The sequence below is a fragment of the Carcharodon carcharias genome, chromosome 21, assembly GCF_017639515.1.
Source record: "Carcharodon carcharias isolate sCarCar2 chromosome 21, sCarCar2.pri, whole genome shotgun sequence".
NCBI lineage: Eukaryota > Metazoa > Chordata > Chondrichthyes > Lamniformes > Lamnidae > Carcharodon > Carcharodon carcharias.
This window is the reverse complement of record NC_054487.1, coordinates 15,157,870-15,182,332: the sequence shown is the minus strand read 5'-3', so window position 1 is coordinate 15,182,332 and position 24,463 is coordinate 15,157,870. Positions and strand designations below refer to the sequence as shown.

Sequence of the window (24,463 nt, the reverse complement as noted above, 5' to 3'; positions counted from 1 at the left end):
AATTCTACATCTTTTTGCAATCCTGGAGGTCCAGAATTTCCAATTGCAGATTTTGAGCATTGGTAATTCCTTCCGTCTAGTTGACAGTCCATAAGACATACGAGCAGAAATTAGGCCATTCGGCCCATCTAGTCTGCCATGCCATTCAATCATGGCTGATAAGTTTCTCAACCCCATTCTCCCGCCTTCTCCCTGTAACCTTTGATCCCCTTACCAATCAAGAACCTATCTCGGTCTTAAATACACTCAATAACCTGGCCTCCACAGCCTCCTGTGGCAATGATTCCATAGATTCACCACTCTCCGGCTAAAGAAGTTGCTCCTCACCTCTGTTCTAAAAAGTCTTCCCTTTACTCTGAGGTTGTGCCCTCGGGTCCTAGTCTCTCCTACTAATGGAAACATCTTCCCCACGTCCACTCTATCCAGGCCTTTCAGTATTCTGTAAGTTTCAATCAAATACCCCCTCATCCTTCTAAACTCCATCGAGTATAGACCCAGAGTCCTCAAACATTCCTCATATGTTAAACCTTTCATTCCTGGGATCATTCTGGTGAACCTCTTTTGGACCCTCTCCAGGGCCAGCACATCCTTCCTGAGATACGGGGCCCAAAATTGCTCACAATATTCTAAATGTGGTCTGACCAGAGCCTTATAAAGGCTCAGCAGCACATCCTTGCTTTTATATTCTAGTCCTCTCAAAATAAATGCCAACATTGCATTTGCCTTCCTAACTACCGACTCAACCTGCAAGTTAACCTTAAGAGAATCCTGGACTAGGACTCCCAAATCCCTTTGCACTCCAGATTTCTGAATTCTCTCCCCATTGAGAAAATAGTCTTTGCCTCTATTCTTCCTACCAAAGTGCATGACCTCACACTTACCCACGTTGTATTCCATATGCCACTTCTTTGCCCATTCTTCTAACCTGTTCAAATCCTTCTGCAGCCTCCCTGCCTCTTCAATACTACCTGTCCCTCCACCTATCTTTGTATCATCTGCAAACTTAGCCAGGATGCCCTCAGTTCCTTCATCTAGATCATTAATGTATAAAGTGAAAAGTTGTGGTCCCAACACTGACCCCTGCGGAACTGCACTAGTCACCGGCCGCCATCCTGAGAAGGACCCCCTTAGCCCCACTCTCTGCCTCCTGCCAGACAGCCAAACTTCTATCCATGCTAGTACCTTGCCTCTAACACCATGGGCTCTTATCTTACTGAGCAGACTCCTGTGTGGCACCTTGTCAAAGGCCTTCTGGAAGTCCAAGTAGATAACATCCATTGGCTCTCCTTTGTCTAACCTACTCGTTACCTCCTCAAAGAATTCTAACAGATTTGATAGGCATGACCTCCCCTTGATGAAACCATGCTGACTTTGCCCTATTTTACCATGCACTTCCAAGTATTCTGAAATCTCATCCTTAATAATGGACTCTAAAAGCTTACCAACAACCGAGGTCAGGCTAATTGGCCTGTAATTTCCCGTCTTTTGCCTCACTCCCTTCTTAAACAGGGGAGTTAAAGTAGCGATTTTCCAGTCCTCTGGGACCCTCCCTGACTTGTGATTTCTGAAAGATCACCACTAACGCCTCCACTATCTCTTCAGCTATCTCCTTCAGAACTCTGGGGTGTAATCCATCTGGTCCAGGTGATTTATCCACCTTCAGACCTTTCAGTTTTCCTAGCGCCTTCTCCTTGGTAATGTCCACCATACTCACCTCTGCCCCCCCGACTCTCTTGAACTTTGGGGATGTCACTCATGTCTTCGACTGTGAAGACTGATGCAAAGTACCTATTTAGTTCCTCCGCCATTTCTTTGTTCCCCACTACTACTTCTTCAGCACCATTTTCCAGTGGCCCAACGTCCGCTTTTGCCTCTCTCTTACCCTTTATATATCTAAAAAAACTCTTGCAATCTTCTTTTATATTACTGGCTAGTTTACCGTCATATTTAATCTTCTCCCTCCTTATTTCTTTTTTAGTTGTCCTCTGTTGGTCTTTGTAGGCTTCCCAATCTCCTGGTTTCCCACTGCTCTTCGCCACATTGTATGCTTTCTCTTTAGCTTTTATGCTGTCCCTGACTTCCCTTGTCAGCCATGGTTGCCTCGTCCTCCCTTTAAGTCAAGTACATTTCTTTTTGCTGCCACTCTCCCTGATGACCTGGTGACTGAATGCAGAACCCGCTGTAATACCAAGGCATGGAACGACCAGTAGGTCCCAGGTTCCATTCTCCATCTGCCCTGGTGCAAGGTTGCTGAGCTGGGGCAGCAATTCGGGACACTACCATTGGGCTATGGCTGCTCTGGGGTCAGGTTTCCCACTCCTCCTCGTTATTCCGAGATTCCAGGTGGGAAGAGCATATGTGTGGACTTTGGGTGAGGGCCAGACTAGCCTCAGCTAGTGATATCCTCCACAGACTAGCAGCCCACTAACTTTCACTGTTCTTGTATGAAGGATGGACTCTTTAGGTGAAAGGAAAATCATTTGAACTTCATCATCAGGACTGAAGGAGAAGAAAAAAAAAATCACTATTTCATCCCATCAACCCTGCTTAGATTAGATGAGCCAGAGACAGTTGTGTTGAGGCCTCTTATGTACCTCATGATAATTGGAGAGGAACGTATATAGGCGAATTGTCCTAGATTTGCACAAAGTGCGGTAGCTGGCAGGAAAAAGAAAGTTTTTACCTGCCAGCCGCAACGGCGGCTTTTCACACCGTATCGTCCCAATCCCACCTCATTAATCATTATTTCCTGGGAAACATGCCATCTCGCTGGCAGGCGGCCTCCAATTTGCCTGCCATGCCAGTTGCCATATTCAAAGTGCAGCCAAGCGCATACCTTCACTGCTTCCAGCCCAGGACTGCTGCACAAAAGATGGTGGGGGGGGAGGAAAGAAGATTGCAGCCCCCTGATTCAGTGACATGTCCCTGAAACGCCTTTTAGACGCCGTAGAGGCCACCGCAATGTTCTCCACTCCTGCTCTGGCCGCAGGAGGGGCAGCAACATCACCAATCTGGCTTGGGAGGCAGTGGCAGTGGTGGTCAGTGCCAATGCTCTCCAATAGAGGACAGTCACCCAGTGCCAAAAGGGGATGAATGATCTGCTCCTTTCCGCCAGGGTAAGTCACTCTTCTCTTCACTCTCAACTCACATATTCACAAACCCATCACACATCCACAGGGATCTCACTCACTGCCAGTTCAAGGGACATCACCGTTCACTCTCACACACACCTTCATTGTCCTCATTCCATCCATACTCAGCCACACATGCCAGGCATACTTACCAAGTTCTGTCGAAGGGTCATGAGGACTCGAAACGTCAACTCTTTTCTTCTCCGCCGATGCTGCCAGACCTGCTGAGTTTTTCCAGGTAATTCTGTTTTTGTTTTATACTTATCAACTGGTCTGGCAGGTGACTTGTTTACACTTTCTCCATCTCTGTCCATGCAGAACAAGCTGGCACACAACAAAAGGGAGAAGTTGCAGACAGGTGGAGGAATGCCCAAAATCAAGTTTCTCACGGACTTTGAAAATTGAGTCATCCAGCTAGCCGGCAATGATCTGGAACATTCCTGTGCTGACAGTGAAGTTGGCAATATTCAACCAAGTAAGGATCCAGCAGTGCAACATCCATCAGACAACTCTGCTGTGAGTGATGTGTCCTGTTTCACAGGCCGCTGCCACACAATAATTATCTCCCCTTGCTTTCGCAGGCACATCTGGGAAACAGCCAAGGGAGTCCGCGACCCAGGTCCTTGACTCATGACCCAAAGACACATCAGAAGAGGAAACTGCTGAAACCCTCACTGAAGACCAGTCACAGCGTTCACGCCCCCTCCCACCAGTACAGAGACACACACCTCACTGAAACCAAGGTTTAGAGTAGCCTCGGGGTCACAATCTGGAGAGCACATCGCACAGTCTGACCCACGGCAGGTAGTGGCAGGGACCTCCCAGGGTCTGGCACTCAGAGGATGCTGGAGACCAGAAATCTGCTGTGTCTAAGTCAAATGATGAGTTTCTGGACCTGGGCATACCTCAATTGCTGGAGGGGGAAATACAAGCTCGGGAACATCAGGAAGGGATATCCACTACACTCCTCAGAATGCAAGGCACGTTGAAGGATTCCGCCCTTCTTCATTCTCTCTGCCTCAGAAGGTGGTGGAGGTGGGGTCATTGAATACTTTTAAGGCTGAGATAGATAGAAGCTTGTCAGGCCAAGGAATCAAAGGTTATCGGGGTTAGATGGGAACGTGGAAATCAAAACACAAAATGATCAGCCATGATCTTATTGAATGGCAGAGCAGGCTTGAGGGACTGAATGGTCTACTCCTGTTCCTACTTCTTGTGTTCTTATATTCTGAGGTGACAGTACCGGCATGCCAATGCGCCAAGGTCAACACAGGTAGGATTTCGGCCACCAGGGAGACCTTGGTCCAGGACATCAGTCCTGCACTACTGCGCGGGCTAAACTCCATCACTGACGCCATAGTTGGCCTCCAATAGTGTCAACTCGAAAGGGCTGCCGGACTCCAGCTTCCCCTTCTCCTCAACGAGTCAGCCAGGGGCTCTTGGGTACCCACAGGGTACCATCGTGAAGATGGTGTCTGTGACCTCATGGAGGCTTGCAATAGGCCTCAGAGGTAACCTGTGGAGCCCTGAAAGGAGCCACTGGCATAAAAATTGAGTGCCGCAGTCACTTTCATGTCCACTACCAGTGGGTGCCCTCCATGTCCCCGTGGCGACAAATCCTGCAGCAGGTGGCAGATGTGACCGACCAGTTCCCTAGACATAAGCAGTCTTCAGCGACACTGGTTCTTGGTCATCTGCAGGAATGACAAGCACCGTCCATAGACCCTGGGTCTAACGAGGTGCCGACCAGTGGTGGCTCCCTGTGGCTCTTCAGCGATTTGCACAGGAGACCCAGCCTCCCCTTCTTCCTGAGGGTGCTGCTTGTCCCTCTGCCCAGCCAGGTGCTTCCATCACTCTCTTCTCCTTCGTCTCCGCTCTCTGTAAGCCATGAGGCATACAGCTAGGTTACCAGGGTCCATGCTCTTGACGTACTCCTCTTGTAGGATGAAAGAGAGATATGCGTGGGTCAGCTTGGGTGTACTAAGAACCTTTCTTGGTGATGTCTGAAGGCCCCTTAACACATCCCAGAAAGTGCTGGCCACCACCTGGATGGCCATAGTTTAGTGCGCTGCATGGCTGTCCGAAACCCCAACCCCTTCCATCCCACTCCACCTGACCGATTGGCGGCAGCTTTGCCCATTGGACTGCACTCTGTGCTCTCAGCTCAGGCATAGGCATTCTCCTAACATGCACGGCAAAGCTGCACTGTTCACTTGAACCATGGGGGAGACTGGTCCAAACATGAATGATGACATTGCAAAGGGCTGTGAGCGCTTAATGGCCAGTAACTGCTGCATGGCCAGCTTTCACAAGGAGATTGTACAACGTGCCTAGTCTTCCAATTGTTCTGTAATCAACTAAACACTGAATAGTTTGCAGTCTGTGCTCGAGGGCTGAAAAGCTCTGGAGCATTTTTTGGCACTTTCATGTCTCTGCATTGTTTGAGTGGGCAGATAAGCTAGAGGCCTGACTCCAAGCGTGTCAATGTGGCTGCGCCTGAACTGTCTCAGTAGTGGAGGAATGGTCACTTTATGCAATATTTTCCTAATGTGTGGCCGCTTCCCTCCCACTACCACACGTGCTTCCACACTACCATCAATCACAATGCAGCCCTTAGCCTCCCTACCAATTTACCTCAACCGCAGTGCAGCCCTTGCCCTGGCACAGCACCGTCAGCCAGCCAGGAGAATGCAACTTGCCTGCGCCCTCGCCTGAATGCTTGGCACTTCAACCTTGAAGTCTAACAGGCGACCCTGGTGAGCACTGCGCAACGTTATTGTGTACTCACCTCTGAGTTCCCCTAGAATTGCAGTTCACCAGCTGCACACCTTATAAATGCTGTTGTGAAACACGTGTACCTGGATGATCCAGAGTTGGGGGGGGGCGCGGGGAGTGGTGGATTATTCTGGCGAGCTGGGCTTACAATGATATGCAGATGTATTAAAATGAGCTTCCTGACATTCATCAGCAGGAAATGTGGCCCGCCACTGACGAGCAGAGCAAACAATTGCAAACTGGTTTCACGACGTGAAACCGATTTTTGGCCTTCCCACCATATTGTCCGCTCAGGCCTGTCATGATGCCCGACGCCAACAGGCACGGAAAATTCAGTCTTATGTCTGGTTCAGTTTTGGTGAATATTGCATATTGTTTTACAGCTGGGGTATGAAAACGAATCAGTGAGGCCCCTCTCTCAACTTTGGCCATCGCTGGGTTTATAATGGATCTCAGCTATGCTTGCTCCAGCAACTTTTATAGAATTGTTAGAAAATGGTCAACATTGGAACACCCGACATACATAACATGTGCAAGCCTGGCTGAATAAGACAAATTCTTTTCTCATTACAATAGATGAACAATGGGGACTTTGATCAGTGATTTTAGGAATTCTACAATGCTACGCATTTTCATATAATTACTGTAATCCCATTGGCTTTTTGGTCACTGGATTAGTCACGTTCCATTTTGAGTGAGATTCTCCTGGATATTTCTAGGACTGCTCAGGAAATGTTTTCTCCAATTTCTCTGTGAAACACTGCAAACTCGCCTGTTAGTGACTTTATTGGAATGAAAGACCTGCAATTCTGTGCTTCGAGCGAGGTTGAGATGGATTTGTTTGCCAATGAAGATACAACTCCCAGAAAAGTTGCAGCAAGTCAATCCTGCAGCTGACTGTAGAGGCAATGTTTAGATGGCCTAGAGAGACCAAAGGTTTTCAACTTTAATTGATGTTTGTGATAAGGAACTGCTGACATTTATCCCTTGTGCAGGTATATATCACCATGTTTACACATGTGTGGACTTGGCTCTCTTGACCTGCTAATCGGCTCAGACATGTTATTTCAAATGGCAATGGGTTGGGGTGAGGGGGATTGTATTACAACCACACGTGTTTCAACCATAAATTTAAACATTACAACATTAGAAAGTCAGATCCAGAGGTCCCAGTTGGCTCAGGGGGTTAACCCAGAGAGCAGCTGAAATCTTGCCTTCAACTCTTGGCCTCAACTGACTTTGCTGATTTTAGGACTGGCCTTGGTTCGGGAGCAAGGAGAGATAAGCTGTCCCCTAGTCATAACCAGTCATGGGGCTTGCGCATGGACAGGACTGGGTTTGCTCCCCTCCATCGATCTCATCCTCTCCAATCCCCTAAGTGTGGTTGAAGCACCGTTCACACTCGCTATCTAGACAAGTGAAGAATAACTACTTGGACAAGTGGTGAGTGATCAGTCCCCATTTAACCAGTTCAGTAACAGCTGTAACCTACAGAACAGGAGAAAGAACGGATATTTTTTCCTATCAAGTACATTTCAGATCTTGCCCCTTGTAATGTTTTTAGGATTGTGTGGTAACTAGCAATGATAAAGTTCCCTTTCAACAAAAATTACCATCAAATATAAATTAAGACTGCAGCTTCTATAAAATTATCAGAAGGTAATATCAAAGAGATAGAATTAATGATGAGCATTTAGCTGCCTTTTAAACGATAAAATATTCATTACTTTGAAATGCAAAATTGCCTCAAAGATAGAATGTTTATGAAATCACTATTGAAAATGCCACCTCGAGAGTGCTCAAAACTGGAGCTATTGATGTTTCTCCTTCTCTCAAGTTTCCATTTGTATTGGCATGTATCATAGGTGCCAGTTTTCTGCAACCTCATCCAAGCAGTAATTCTTTATTTGTCAGCCCATTTCTACTGATGTTGGCAGAATATTTAACTGTGGAGGGCATCATTATCTAACCCCACAACGTCTTTGACAATTTGCACCTCTTGCAGCACCATAGAATTTGACAGTGTGGAGGCCATTCGACCCACTGTGCCTGCACTGGTTCTCACTTTATTAAATTTGTTAGTTCTTTTTTAGCATGGCTTAAAAAACACTTCCAAAACCTTTCTTGGAATTCCTTTCCTTCAGACACCCTATTTATTGGAAGCCAGGTGTCATAGGTAAAGACCTGAGACAAGGAAATGGTTGAAAGACAACAATGGGCATCTTGTTGAGGAAGATTGTGGGGGCAAAGAAAGACATCCAATGCTTAAGGTTACACCTTGATAAACTGTTTTAATTCCAAGAGGAGCTCCAATTCAAATTATTTATCTTCTTCTATGTTGTGTACGAAAAGAGTAATTCATTGAATGGAGACATTGGGATGTCTGCAGGACACAAGAAGTCCAGGCAGAGAAGTAATAAATGACTAAGGATTACATTACATTCTGAAGTACTGAAATAGGCCGCTCATTACAACTGGTCTGTACCAAGCCTCCTTCCACTCTCTTCACCTATCAGAATATCTTTCTATTCCTTTCTCCTTTGTGTGCTTACTTAGCTTCTCCTTTAATGTATCGATGCCAATCACCTCAACTATTCCTTGTGGTAGCATGTTCCACATTCTAACCACTTTCTGAGTAAAAAGTTTTCTCCTTAATTCCCTATTGGATTTATCATGATGATATTTTATTTATGACCCCTAGTTTTGGACTCCACAAGCATAACTTTTCTGAACTACTGATTGCTGAGTTTAATCCAAATAATGGTGGATTTTTTTCTTTGGAATATGAGTGGCTACAATGATATTACTTTCTGTGAGTCCATATTCTGTTTCAGAGAACTTGGGTTTAAGTAGCAAAGTCCATCACAAGCCATTTTGTGATTTTGAAGAACGTGAAGACACATGCTGATCGGTAACTCACATCAGGAGAAACGTTCATCAGTTCTCGGTTTCCACATATAAAAAGATGATTTGTTTTACTATTCATTCTTGTGAGTCTCAAAGGCAAGGCCAGCATTTATTGTCCAATCCTAACTGCCCGTCAAAAGTTAGTTCTTGAACCACTGAAGTCCGTGTGGTGAAGGCACTCCCACAATATCATTGGTCAGGTATTTCCATTGCCTTTAAATCATCAGACTGCTTGAGCAACACCCAGTATTGGATGAGCAGAAATTTCCTTCAATTAAATGTTGAGAACATCAAAGCTATTATGTTTGGTCCCCACCACAAACTCCATTCCTTAGGCACTGATTCCATCCCTCTCTATGTCAACTGATTGAGGCTGAACCAGGCGGTTCTCAACCTTGGTGACATATTGAGCCACAAAACGAGCTTCCAACCACATTTTCACATCATCACTAGGACCACCTACTTCTACCTCAGTGGCATTTCCTGATTCCATACCTCATCTCTGCTGCTGAAAGCATCGTCCGAGCCTTTGTAACGTCTAAATTTGACACTTCTGGCTGGACTTTCATCTTCCAGACTCCAAAATCTGAAGCTCATCCAAAGCTCTGCTGCCTATATCCTAATTCACACCAAGACTCATTCACCCATCACTCTTGTGCTCGTTGACCTACAATTGGTTCCTGGTTAAGCAAATACCTCGATTTTAAAATTCTCATCCTTGTTTTCAATCTCCTCCATTGCCGTACCCACCCCCGCGCCCCATCATTGTAACCTCGAACAGCTCTAACAACACTCCAAGTTATCTATGCTCCTCCAATTCCAGTCACTTGAGCATCCTTGATTTTCATCATTCTACCATTGCCGGCCACGCTTTCAGCTGCCAAAGCCTTTAGTCTGCAATACTCTCCCTAAACTTTTCCACCTCTCTACCTCTCTCGCTTCCTTTAAGATGCCCTTAAAACCACCTCTTTCATCAAGCTTTTGATCATCTGACCCAACATTTCTTTGTGGTTCAGTGCCACTAATGCTCCTGTGAAGCCCCTTGGAACATTTTGTCACATTAAAGGTAGCATATAAATACAATTTACTGTTGTTTAGAAGCCCTGATTAGCAGGTTTAATTCTGCTGTAAGGCCCTTTAAGAAATTAAAACAAAAAACTGCGGATGCTGGAAATCCAAAACAAAAACAGAATTACCTGGAAAAACTCAGCAGGTCTGGCAGCATTGGCGGAGTAGAAAAGAGTTGACGTTTCGAGTCCTCATGACCCTTCCACAGAACTTAAGAAATGAGTTTGATAAGTATCTTGAGCACTTACTGACGCCAAATTGTCAGCTCCTTTCACAATCCAATAACGTCATAAAGCCCTTTACAACCAATGAAGTGCTAGTGCCATTTATCCACTGTTTTAACATGGAAATCGTGGCAATGAGATGATGACCAGATAATCTATTCTGAGATATGGATATTGTCAAGAGAATTGGGCAGAATAACCTTGCTGTTCTTTACACAGTGGGATCTTTTACATTCTGTAAGAGGGAACACATGGCCTCAGTTTAACATCTCATCTCAAAGAGGGCACTTCTGACAATTCAGCACTCCCCCAGTCTTATATAGAAGATTATAGAAGGTTGAAGGATGATTTGATTGAAGCTTTCAGTATTTTGATAGGAATTAATAAAAGCTTTTACTGCTGGTGGGAGAGTGCAGAACAAAGGGAGGTAAAATCAGAACAAGGTAATTCAAAAGAGAATTCAGAAAACACTTCGGCTGGAATTTCCAGACCCGTCATGGCAGGCATGAGCAGAAAATATGACGAGAAGGCCAAAAATTGGCTTCATGCTGGTGTGAAAGCACAGCGGGATCATTCAATGATGTCGGCCTTGGCGGAACACCAATCCCGCTGGAGGTGAGTGTGAACTCACTTGGCATCCTGCTAATGGGGTACAAAGTAAGTCCCGACTGGCATCATCTCCCAACGCCCAATTTAGCGTTACGCCAGCGGGAAAACTTGCTGGCCCAGAACAAGTCTTGACAAGTATGACATGCAGAAATCGGGACTTATCGTTACAGCCTTGCTACATCATGGACATCCGAGAAGCAGGAGACGATGGAGCTCTACAGCTACTGGACCCTGGAGGAACACATGCATCTCATACTGGGTGGATTCTCATGGACATGGCTCTGCCGCGAAACAGCTCACGGAAGGTGGGAGGTCTCTGAAGATGTTTAGGGTCTTCTTCACAGAATCACAGCCTTGCCCATGGGTTGCTATGGATGATCATCGGAGTGGGGAAGAGAGGGAGGTATACTGGGGTGGTGGTGGTGGTGGTTGGTGGGGGGGGGGGGGGGCCCCCGCGCGGGGTTGAGGCTGGGCTGGGAGAGGAAGATGTACTGGGGGGAGAAGTTGGAAGGGGGAAGATGAAGGTGTTGGGGGGGGTGAGGTTGGGAGGAGAGGTGGGAGCATGGGGGAGGAAGATGTAACGGGGAAGAATGCGGCAACTGGTGAAGTAGTTGTAAGGGGGGAAGAAGGCATAAGGGATGGAGTTCAGAGAGGGGAAGGACTTCAGTGGTAAAGAAGGGTTTCGGTGGGGAGTAAGGAGTCCAGGGGGAGGAAGTGGTTCGGAGGAGGAAGAGGTCCGGGGGTAGGGGGGAATATTGAGTCAATGACTGAATGACTGCCTCCTGGGGTGTGAACTGAGGGTGGGCATGGTAGCAGGGCATGGTGAGAGAGGGGGGCAGAGTGAGCCAGAATGGTGGGAGGTTGAGGATGCAACGGTAGCGGTAGAAGGGATGGTGAGGGTGGTTAGTGGGGACTCAGAGGCAGATTTGGGTCCTGGGGGCTGGCAAGCAGCAAGCAGGGAGGTCAATGCGGATGGGGGCGGGATTCTCAGGAATGTATGGAACATACACATTCACCTGGACATCCTGGAAAGAAAAGGGTTCGGTTTGGTAGATTGGGAGGTGGAAGGAGATGCCAGGGGGTGTCCACAGTGATGGAGGAAAGGACATGGGTGACTGGGAGAGGGGGAAAGGACAGGGGAGCTGAGGAAAAAGCTTATTAAGCCTATGATTTTCAAATCCAAAGTAAGCGCAGCCTCGTGTTAGGCAACCACCGGTGCTGCATGGTAGTGTGATCAGTGGGTGGGTGGAGATGGAGGTCAGCTCAGATGGACAACTGAAAGAGAATCCCAGCAGGCAGCATTGAAAATGCCTGGAACATAAAGATGAATGCGATTTTGGAAGGCTCTGCGTGCATGGGCAAATGCTTGCATGAGGCTCTGAAAGGCCCCACCACAAACATACCTCTCCCTCCAGAATCACCCGTGCTCCGGCTGCGTGCAGCTGAACTGCTAGTGGGGGGGATGCAGGAGGAGGACTCACAAAGCCTGTAAATGAAGCTGAAAGACACCATTACACATTACTCAGTGGAAGTGAATATATTTACAAGTGACAAAAAGGGCAACCACTTGTGATCAGAAATGTTTGACTTTTCAAGGCCTACTTCTTCTTCCAGGTGCTGCCCTGACATCCGCAGGGGTGGAGACAGCCTGTACAACGGCTGGCCCTGTAGCCTCTGATGACTTCAGCATGCGTTCTCTGGAGAGCCGAGGTCTTGAGGGCCCTGGCTTGCTTTGCTGTCCTCCTGTGGGCCAGCTGCTCCCTCTGCAGTGACAGAGGACGAGGCTGAGGGGGTCACAGGCAAAGGGGAGGCAGAGGACAGCCTCTGAGAATCCTGAGTATGACACAGGGGTGTCCAGCTGCAGCTCCTCCTCCCTTCGGGTGCCCGAGGGCCCTGGTCTGACTCCTTGAGGGGAAGGAGCACCTAGAGGGACACTGAGGTGCCCTGTTTCCCTCTGGCGTTGCCACTGCAGGAACTCACCCATGGCTCCCGCGATGGAGTGCAGGTCTGCGTGCACCTCCGCGTTCTGCAGGACCAGGGTCTCCATGGCATCTGCCATCTTTCTCATGGAGACCTCCATGTGCGCACATGTGGGCACCACTTCATCAGGGGCAGGCAGATGCACTCCTCCAATTCGTAAGCCACTCTGTTGTGGGCTTCCAACTGCTCTGCATGATTTCCCCCCGCCTTCTGCTGACTCTCCATAACGAGTTGGAAGGTTGAATCCAGAGGCTCATCATCTGACTCTGACCTCACGGATGCCCCTTCCCCAGCAATCCTCCGAGAGCCAGGGAGCTTAGTTGAACCTGCCTCCTCCTGCTGCAGATACATGTCCATGAGGTGGCCATCAGAGTGTGAACCAGAGCCTGCCCTAGGTCTAGATCCTGCCGAAAGCTGTGTCTCTGTGCCAGTGGAGGGTGTGCGTAAGTGCTATGATGAGTCTTCCAGGCTGCTTACTTCCAGCTCTTCAGCAGAGGACTGAGGGACTGGCTGGCTGAGGGGGTCGGTTGCTTGGCAGAGCTCCCTGTGAACCAAAGTAGAGATGATTACTGCATGGCAGCAGAGTCAAAAGCAGGAGAGAGAACACTCACAGTTGCATTAAGGGAGGGATATTGTGGTGCAGGATCCTCACGTGGGTGTTTGCCACCGACCTCACCGTCACCACAGGCAGGGTCCACGTCTTCACCAGTCAGCATGATGGCACGCTCCTCAAAGTGTGTGAGGGGCCTAATGTGGGCTACTCCGCATCCGGTCTGGACCTCTCCTGCATGAAAACAGATAGTGTGTGAGCAGGACACATGGCACTGCGTGGGATGTTTGTGTGGTGAGCGGAGCCATGTACGGGATGAGGATGCGAGCTCCAGAGCAAGATCCCTGTGGATGTACACTGGGTTTATTACTGTGTGAGTTGAGAGCGATGAGGTGATTGACTTGCCCTGGGGGAACGGATGCGAGCATTCATCCTCCTCCTGCACTGGATGGCTGACCTCCTCTGTGCTCCAATGGCGTTACCGCCACTGCCACCGCCTCCCAGGCCGGATTGGTTACTCTGGTAGACATCCTGCGGCCGGAGCGGGACATCATGGCGGCTTTCACTACGTCCAACAGTGTCACCAGAGAGGCGTCACCAGGTTTGGGAGCTGCCACCTTCTTTGCTTCTGGGGCTATCTGTCGCCTGGAGCAGACCTGCTCTGAAGACATGAAGCAGGCTTGAACTCTGGCGTACTTTACATATGGTGCCTGGAGCAAGGAAGCGCTGAAGTCATGGCATGGTAGGCAAATCTGAGCCCACCCACCAGCCAGCCTGTGTGTGGGCCGTGAATGCATAATGAATGAGGCGGGACATGCCAGGAATGGAATGATACGCCACAAAAAGCCATTATTGTGGCCAGCAGGTAAAACACCTTTTTTCCTGCTCGTCGCCACGCTTAGTGCAAATCTGGGATGATTCCGCCTTTCATCACACAAATGGTAGTAGAAATGTGGAATTTCTCTCTCCCATAAAAAGCAGTAGATGCTTGGTCAATTGATAATTTTAAGTCTGAGATTGGTAGATTTTTACCACCGAGGGTATTTATTAAGGGAAATGGAGCCAATACAGGTTGGATGGAGTTCTGATTCCTATAAGCCATGAACCAACTCATTGACAAAACAGGACTAAGAGGTTGAATGGCCTAACCTTGTTCCTGTACTCCTAACCAGGAGTGTCAGTCTACATCCAATGTTCAGGTGTCTGGAATGTGGAGTTGAGGTTACAATCAGATCAGCAAGAATCTCATTGAATGGCGGAGTAGGCTCAAAGGGCCAAGCGACCTACTCCTGTCCCTGATCATTTGATCGTGTTTGAATGACTCCCTGCACCACGGTACCCAACTTTCTCTGACCCAGTGAATGAATGCTGTCCATTGAGCTACACCTGACATAGAGATGGCTAGTGTAAAAAAGTCACATTGTATAGTTGTAGCAGCGGCTCCGATGAGGATGGGGCTGAGGAACATTACCTGATCTGAAGGCTGTTGATCCCTCTGTGCTATAATATCTTTAACCACACTGGTGAAGAAGGCATTCATCTTGTTCATGGATGTACGTGGAAAAAAGTGCTGAATAGGCATCATGATGGAGGGAAATATTACTGAAATAGAAGAAATGTCATCATAGATCACATGTCAGGGATTTTTTCTCCACTTGTCCCACAAGAAACCCGCTGCCCTTACCACAGCAATGTGGTTGGCTTTTAAAATGCCCTCTGAACAAGGGTAATTAGGGATGGGCAATAAATACTGGCCTAGCCAGCGAGGCCCACATCCCATGAACAAATTTTTAAAAAATTAATTCACCACCCGTCCTCCCCAACGCTGTGAAGGCATTGACACAGCTGGTCTATAGTGAATAGATGTTGGTAGTCCTAAAACTGAATCCAAAGCAAGTCCTCACCTTCAGAAGAGAAAGGGAAGTAATAATTCTAGTAGCTTTGCACATAACTACTTACAAACAATGACAACAGAGGCTGTCACTAGATGTCATAGAAACTGCAAACAGTTGAAGTTTTAGGGGCCACAATGAGCAGCAGGCAAAACTTGAGAGCTTTTAATGGGATATCAAAACAAATTTTACAACATATATCGAAATCCATAGTGCCCTGATTTCTGTGCAATTTTACTGGCTTGCTCTTTGTGCTCCAAAGCACATTGCCAGGTGAGCAGGAGGGGGATTGAAGGGAGGTAGGGGGAAGGGGGCAAAGAGAAGAGAATGTGATATTCTTGGTGTGGAGTGCCAGGAACCACAGATCAGCCTTGAAATGGCCATTCTCAGATTGAATGAAAGGATTCTGTTTCCAGTTCCAGTGCTCTGAGTTCCAGAGCCCAGTTCTGATTCTTTTCTATGAGAAGGGAAGTTGCAGTCAGCTTGCAAGTGACAAAGGAAGCTCCCTGATGCAGCAACTCTTGAGATTATTTTGGTCACTGCTGAATACATATCAGTTGCTTTGGAGGCCTTCCAAATATCCAAAAGGAATAGGCTGAGCTTTGCTCTCACAAGCAACTTATAGGGCAGGGCATGTTGGTGCGCACTGCAGTCACAACTAGGCCAGATCGTGTAAGGACCGCAGGCTTCCTTTCCACATTAGTGAACTAGCTGGATTTTTATGACAATCTAACTCCTTCCTGGTCGTGGTTTATTTCCAGCTTTTTAAGCAGGATTCAGTTCTCAAACAGTCAAAGTGAGATATAACCTGATCTTCTCTGAATCTTCAGTCCAGACCCCTGGATTACTAGTCCAATAACATACCCAATTAATATGGCTGAAAGGATGAAACATAAGAGGAGAACAATAAAAGTGGTGATACTTACTGCTGAGGAAAATAAGGGGTTTGAAGAAATTTTCGTTAAAAATTAAATTTGCATGCTTGACAAATGGATCTTCTATATTCTTCTGGGAGTCCACTTGTGTACCAAATGCAACACTGGCAATAACGTCCATTGAAAAGCAGCCGTAACACCTGTTGGGAGGTAGAATCAATATTAGCCATAGGGCTACAGATTGTCCCCATTTTGCATGAAGTGCTGAAATTATGTAGGGTCCACAAGACCAACTCACCACCAAAATGGCTGATCTCATGTGGCACCCTGCCACACACAATCATTAATTAAAGATCTCATAGTCCTCCAGGTAACATACATGATAGAATTTCACATTCGGTTTGAGGGTGAGAAACTTGGGTCTAAAACTAGTGTTAAGTAAGGGCAACCACAAAAGTATGAAGACAGAGTTAGCTAAAGCAAACTGTGAAAATAGGCTAAAATTTAAGCCGTAGGTTGCAGTAGTGGGCATTTATGGAGATATTTCATAACTCTCAAAAAATGTATTCCATTGAGAAAGAAAGCTTCTATGAGAAGGAAGAAGCAGCCATGGCAAACTAAGGAAGCTAATGATAGCATCAAATTTCATTCAGTACTGCGAAGATTAGTGGTAGGCCTGAAGATTGGGAACATTTTAAAAACCAGCAAAGGATGACTAAAAAATAAATAAAAAGGAACAGGACATTTAGAAAATCATAATACAATGAAGCAGAGTCACCATGGCTTCATGAAAGGGAAATCATGTTTGGCAAATTTATTAGAGGTCTTTGAAGATGTAACAAGCAGGGTGGATAAAAGGAAACCAGTAGATGTAGTGTATTTGGATTTCCAAAATGCATTCGATAAGGTTCAGTGTTCATTTAAGGAGGGATACTGTTAATTCTGTATTGTTTATTTAGTGAGGGGCAATGGTTAAATCTATACTGTGTTCAATTAGGAATGGGTATTTGAATCATATTGGCCCAGATCTTCCAATCAGGATTTATTTTATCTATTTCCTAACATGATCAGACAAAAAATAATACAAACTTAACTTCCTCTGATTTTTCTGTGCCACTTTCAGGTGTTGGATCCTAAAGCAGTGTAGCAAACTGCAGATGAAGAAGCGGAGAGAATCGGCGCAGAAGACATGCCCTGTTTTTACAGCACTAGATGCTGTAAATGTCCCAAAGCTTGCTTGAAAAGCTACAGAGAGCAGGTAAGTGTGTAAAGTAAGTGGGTAAGGGGGAAGGGTGGATGATTGGGTAGGATAGGTGAGGGAGTAGGGTGGGTGAGGGGGTAGGGTGGGTAAAGTAAGTATGTAAAGGGGGAGAGTGGCAGGTGGGTAGGGTGACAGGTGGGTGAGGTGGGTGGGGTAGCAGGTGGGTAGGATGGCAAGAATGTAAGGTGGCATGTGGGTAGGATGTTAGGGTGGCATGTGGGTAGGGTAGTAGAGCGTAGGGTGGCAGGCAGGTGAGTGAGTAGGCATGCTATGGGTAGTTGGGTTGGGTCTGGAGAGGTTGTCAGGTTGGGGGCTAGTCAGGTCAGGTTGGGGGGGTGGAGTCGGGGTGTGGGATAGTCAGGAGTATTTGGGGAAGAGAGTCATGGGGTTGGAAGTTAAGTCGGAGGGAGGGAGGGCAGTGTTGGTGATTGGGGGATGAGTTCTGTATAACATTTCCTGGCTAACTATCCAGGCAGTAAGTTGTCCGACTTTAACTCAGAGTTGGAGACATTTTTGGAGGGTGCCGGCGAGCAGTGGAATTGCTCATCAGAAGGTTAAACTTCCAGGGCAATTCCCACACAGTCCTTGCAGTGGGACCTCTAAAGGAGACCTATAGCACATCCTCTGGAGTACGTCCAGTCTCCAACCATCTAGAGATCGGGAGATGTGGGCCATAGTGTACATTTAGGGAACGGCACTATTAATTCTGCAGTGTTAATTTCGGCAGGGGCACTGTTAATTCTGCACTGTGTTAATTTAGGGAGGGGCACCGTTAATTCCATAATTCAAAATATAAGTAGATGTTTCTGCTACCATGAGTGAGGAAAATAGGTGACTATGTGAAATCTTAGGAACTCCTAGGAAGAAAGAACTTAAAGCATGAAGTGAGAGAGAGTCATTTACCTGAACATGAATGACCATTATGGCACATCTGGACTGTCAAACACTCAGTTCTCCTCTTAACCCTTGTTTAATCTCTCTCTCAAATATTCATCCACCTGTTTCTGGAATTTATTGACCCTTTTCACCTCCCTATTTTCCCCTAAAAGCTGCACCATATTCTCACAAATTGGTGTATAAATTAGTTTACCTTGACTCCAAGTTTGAGTCTTTGCCTCGTACAGTTTATGGTAATTTAAACATGGTATTAAAACATAACTTATCTTTCCAGAGACATGGGCTCCTCTTTCCAAGCCTCTCCCCACCTCCGCACAAAACCACAGTGACCTGATGCCCTCAGCATACATTTTGAATAATTCTGAGCATAAAGCTGCGATTATCTCATCAGTTATATGCATGAAATATCACAGATTCAGCCCCTGTTCTTTATTCATCGCTGAAATGCAGGCAAACTTTAGCAAGGTCAGCATTTATTGTTCATCCCTGATTGCCCTTGAGAAGGTGGTGGTGAGTGGCCTTCTTGAACCACTGCAGTCCATGTGGTGTAGGTCTAACCACAGTTTTGTTTGGAAAGAGAGTTTCAGGATTTTGATCCAGTGACTATGAAGGAACAGCAATATATTTCCAAGTCAGGATGGTGTGTGACTTGGAAGGGAATTTGCACTGTTCTCATGCACCTGCTGCCAGCAGGTGGTACAATCACAGGTTTGAGAGATGTCATCAAAGAAGGAATTTTACTGCATAATTGTACTATTTACTTGATATGTTATGCAAATTTCTTCCCATGTCCTAATGGTAATCAAGCAAATCTGAAGTAAATGCACCCCTTTCCCTTGAATCTTTATCGACATTTTTTTCTCTATAATTAATTTGGGATTTTTGAGAGGATGGCTTCTTGCCCATGATAGAACAAGCTTGAGTCTTTTCAGTAGGACTCTGCCTATCTTTGACACCCAACCTTCAGGGATGCACAACCAACAGTATTATTTGATGCCTGCTGCTTACCGGTGGATGTCAAAACCCTTGCCAGAGTCTGCATGAGTCTTCAGATTTTCCATCAGCATATCAGCAGCCTGGTTAATTAATGGACATATCTGAAAGGAAAATAGCTCATACAATTATGGGAGAGTATCTATTGCTGTATAAACAATGTTTGTGTACGGCTGGAACAGAAATCATGCAATGCAAGAGGGAATAAGTGGTTCCTTAACCCTGCAACAAATAGAGAACACAAGTAGAAGTGCTTAAAGCACTCTGGAGTTTTACTTTTCCCAAATACTCTCCTGGATTTCCTTCTCTTTTCACTGATACAATTTTACTGATTTCACACAAAACCCCAAGGGAAACATCAACAGTGTAAACACTAAGCCAACATGCAGCACGCCAGCAATAGGAATGTTTCACTGTGAATCCAAGCCCTTCATTCCCAGGGGAATTGCTCTGCTCCACTCCAGAGACTTCAGCACATAATCCAAGCTGATGCTTCAGTCCAGTACTGAGGGAGTGCTGCGCTGTTGGAGATGCTGTCTCAAATAAGACGTTAAACTGCCTTCTCTTTCGAGTGGATGTAAAAGATCCCATGGCAATATTTCAAGATAGAGCACAGAGCTCTCCTGGTGTACTGGCTGATATTTACCCTTCAACCAACATCATAAAAAGATAGCTTATCTGGTCATTAAACCATTGCTGAGTGTCCCAGCTGATGTTACTACTCGACAAGCCTGATCCCAGGATGGAAACCGGCTTGATAGATCCTAAATTTTAGTTTTTTGTTTAGATACGAGGGGAGTGACTACTGAACAGTCACAGGAGTGAGCTGATGACCTTTTAACAAAAGAATAAAACATTTATTAAAGAAGCAAAGATGAACCGTATTACAATATTCTTTCATCCACAACTATACCTTTACAGATATATACAGATTTGTAAGGATAAGTTACAAGAGCTATCTTATATTCTAATGTTCACAGTAAGTTCACAGTGCATGTAAAACAATAGGCAAACTGTGGTCAGACACACCACACTCTGAAACCAAGTGACGGATGCTATGGGCAGAATTTTGCCCTTGGTGGGCGTGCAGGCCCCACCGGCTTGACAGCCAACCCCTGCCGCTGAAACGGGGCCTGCCGCCATTTTGAGTGTGCGGGCCAATTAAGGCCTGCCCAGCGGGCTGCCCGACAGGAAGCACTTCCTGTGCGGGGAGGGGGGGTAGTGAGAGGGATTCCCCAACTGTCAGAGTGCGCTATTACGCACATACGCACGAAAAAGTGCACTGCTCCCTGAGACTAATTGCTGTCTCATGGAGATTACTGACAGTCTAAAAAAACTTTAAAAATAGAAAAAAATTAAACAATTATTAATATGTCCCCCTCATGTGACAATGTCACACGAGATGGGACATGTTAATAAGAAGCACACAAACTTTATTAAAGTTTTTAAAAATGGACATGAAACCTCAACCCGCCAGTGGCTCCTGGCCTGCCCGCCAGCCTTAAGGTTGGACAGGGCAGGGTCTTTAATGTTCTTAATTATCCTGTCAATGGCCTCAATTGGCCATTGACAGGTTGGCGGGCGGACAGCTGATTTCGCTGTCCACCCGCCTTCCTAAACATTTAAATGGACTGAGACGGGGGTTCCTCCCAACGTCATTCCGCGACATCGCGTTGGCGAGCGGGCCCCATCCCCAACTCGCCGACCGGAAAATTCTGGCCTACGGATCTCTCCTCAACTCCCCACAGACGATTGTCACACCGCTTGAGCTTGAACCAATAGGTCTCACTGAACTCCGTCTTTTACACAAGGGCTTCCAATCTCCACTCTCCAAGAACTCACTCTGGAATCCTCTCCCAAACAATGCTTTCTCTCAGATGCCTTCCACAAGGGCCCAACTCCAGGGTTTTGAGCTCTCCTTCCAATGTTCTTCTCCGCTGGATCTCCACGTCCATTCAAGCTTCCTCCCACGCCCTCTTTCTCAAATGCTTAGCCGTGCCAACAGAAGCCGTTTTTTAATTCTGCTTCCTGCAGCTTTCTTCTCTTTAAGCTTGGTGCTTTCCTCTCTGCTCCTCACTTTCACAGAACAGGGCCTTTTCCAGATTCCTGTCTAGTCCTTAGGCTGTCCTCTTGAATCTTCCCTGATCCACTTTCCTGGATTTTGGGACTTTCTTCTTTAGTTTCTAGAACCTGCTTCTGCAGTTCTTTCTCCTGTGTCCAGCTTCTCCTGGCATCTGCCTTCAACTTTACTTTGGGACTTGCTATCTGTGCATCTGCTGTCTAGCCTCTCTGGAATCCTGGCTTCAACTGAACTGAAACTGCTCTTATAGTTTTCTCAGTCTCTGTGGGTCCCTCGCTCTGGACCTCTGTTGCTAGGCAACAGCAGATCTTTTTAACCGTGTCGTAAAATCTCCTTAGAATGCAAGCATACCAACAAAGCCTGTCTCCACTCAAAAATGAGACTAGATCCCGGGTTTCACCTTTTAATCCACAAATACAAAAAAATATAAATTAAACTAAGAGTTAAAACTTAAAGCTATAGCTTATTTATAACACCCAAAAATACAAATACAGCTTACTTAAACTATCTCTATTTCCTAACACACCTTTTTGTGTGCAACTCTGGCTGTTACATTTCCTACAATACAACAGTGATTACACTTTAAAATACTTTATTTGGGACATCCTGAGTTCATGAAAGACTTTACACAAATTTAAGTTCTTTGTTCTTTAAAATGTTATGAGCTCTACAGAAAGGTTGGATTGAGTCAGTGCTGAACTCCAAACACTGCCTTCAATCTTTGCTGAATTTGATATAGACCTATCCATTCTTGCATCATAAAGTACTTAGGGGAAACACCTGATGTAACTGGTAACTGGGTGTAGGGATTGCAATGCACAAGTAACCTGCACCCATTCGTAGTGCTGCAGATTAAACTTCATGCTGCTTGCCTATTCAAATGATAGTGGTCCACAGCTCAGTGCGGAGCACACTGTTGAATCACAGCATTACTTGTCAGGGGGCCTAAGTTCATGCAAGGCTTGCACGAGTCAAAGTTAGCCTGCACCTCTTAAACAGGAGGGGCATTCCATCTACAGCAGGTGCTGTAAGTGGCTGAGGAAGAGCTTATGAGCAGAAGGAAGAGTGGAAACGGCACAGCAGGGCAGAGAGCTTGCAACAAGGTTTTTCAATGCTGCAGTGGAGGCCTTGGTGGAGGAGATGGGTCGGAGAAAAGAGGTCCTCTATCCACAGGGGATCAGGGAGCTCTCCAGATGGACATTACAAAGGCAGTGGGAGTAGATACCCATCATGGACAATGAGAGCAGCATAGCTTCAAGGACCTGGATGCAGTGCTGATATCAAGAAACGTCTAAAGGTACTGGAGACTGCAAAGGCTATGGGCCCTGACAATATTCTGGCAATAGTACTAAAGACTTGTGCTCCAGAATTTGCTGAGCCCCTAGTCAAGCTGTTCCAGTACAGCTACAACATTGGCATCAACCCGGCTATGTGGAAAATTGCCCAGGTATGCCCTGTACACAGAATGGAGGACAAATCCAACCCGGCTAATTACTACCCCATCAGTATGGAAGGGGTCATCAACACTGCTATCAAGTGGGACTGGCTTAGCAGTAACCTGCTCATTGACGCTCAGTTTAGGTTCTGCCAGGGTCAGTCAGCTTCTGACCTCATTACAGCCTTGGTTCATACATGGACAAAAGATCTGAACTCCAGAGGTGAGGTGAGTGACTGCCCTTGACATCAAGGCTGCATTTGGCCAAGTGTGGCATCAAGGAGCCCTAGAAAAACTGGAGTCAATGGGAATCAGGGGGAAAACTCTCCACTGGATGAAGTCATACCTAACACAAAGGAAGAGGGTTGTGGTTGTTGAAGGTCAATCATCTCAGTTCCAGGACGTCACTGCAGAAGTTTCTCAGGGCCCAGCCAACTTCAGCTGCTTCATCCATGACCTTCCTTCCATCATAAGGTCAAAAGTGGGGGTGTTCGCTGATGATTGCACAATGTTTAGCACTATTCGCGACTCCACAGATACTGAAGCAGTCCATGTCCAAATGCAGCAAGACCTGGACAATATCCAGGCTTGGGCTGACAAGTGGCAAGTAACATTTGTTCCACAAGTGCCAGGCAATGATCATCTCCAACAAGAGAGAATCTAAACAGTGCCCCTTGACATTCAACGGCATTACCATCACTGAATCCCTCACTTTAAACATCCCGGGGGTTAGCATTGACCAGAAACTGAACTGGACTAGCCATATAAATACTGTGGCTACAATAGCAGGTCAGAGGCTAGGAATCCTGCATGAGTAACTCACCTCCTGACTCCCCAAAGCCTGTCCACCATCTACAAAGCACAAGTCAGGCATGTGATGGAATACACCCCACTTGCCTGAATGAGTGCACTCCAACAACACTCAAGAAGCTTGACACCATCCAGCACAAAGCAGCAGGACAAGATGGCTTTAATCAGATGAAACAGCACCTAACCAGTGGGCGATAGGCACAGCTGCATGTTCACACTCATACAGAGGAGACAAGATGATTATCATTGGTGTAGCCACCAGTGAGGCTATAATAAGTGGCAGGGCTGAAACTGATGGTAGGAAAGTGGAACTACCTCACATTGGTACCACATCCACAAACATTCATTCCCTCCACCACTGACGAGCAGTGGCAGCAGTGTGTACCATCTACAAGATGCACTGCAGAAACTCACCAAGTCTCCTTAAGCAACACCTTCAAAACCCACAACCACTACCATCTAGGAGAACAAGGGTAGCAGATACATGGGAACACCACCACCTGGAACTTCCCCTCTAATCCACTCACTATCTTGACCTGGGAATATATCACCGTTCCTTCACTGTCACTGGATCAAAATCCTGGAATACCCTTCCTAACAGCACTGTGGATGTACCTACACCACTGGGACTGCAGCTGTTCAAGAAGGCAGCTCATAACCATCTTCTCAAGGGCATTTAGGGATGGGCAATAAATGCTGGCCTAGCCCACATCCTGTAAATGAATAAAAAAAACCATTCAATAGCTTCACCTGAGTGGTCATGGTCAGTGAATGCATTTTCCACGAACAATATTGTTAAATGTAACCCACTACCTCATACTCTGCTCAATTCACCACTCCCACTTTACTCGACTCCCAACATTGTCAAGCAAAACTCATACCCAACATAATAGCCTCACCTCGTTCTCACACACAGCATTGACGCAAGCCTCAAACTCATATCTCACACCATACACACACATCCAGCTATTCAACT

General features: G+C 46.5%; 1 protein-coding gene across 4 annotated transcripts in view; it reads right to left on the bottom strand.

The window, feature by feature from the left end:
* tbxas1 (thromboxane A synthase 1 (platelet)) overlaps nucleotides 1–24,463 on the bottom strand; it is a 230,773-nt gene that overhangs the window by 31,905 nt on the left and 174,405 nt on the right. For all 4 annotated transcript variants that reach the window (XM_041216332.1, XM_041216334.1, XM_041216335.1 and 1 more), the window contains 3 exons: nucleotides 19,178–19,266; nucleotides 16,063–16,211; nucleotides 14,716–14,846 (listed from right to left, as the gene is read on the bottom strand). In XM_041216332.1, the coding sequence (XP_041072266.1) occupies nucleotides 14,716–14,846; nucleotides 16,063–16,211; nucleotides 19,178–19,266 (369 nt within the window). The remainder of the gene's footprint in view (nucleotides 1–14,715; nucleotides 14,847–16,062; nucleotides 16,212–19,177; nucleotides 19,267–24,463) is intronic.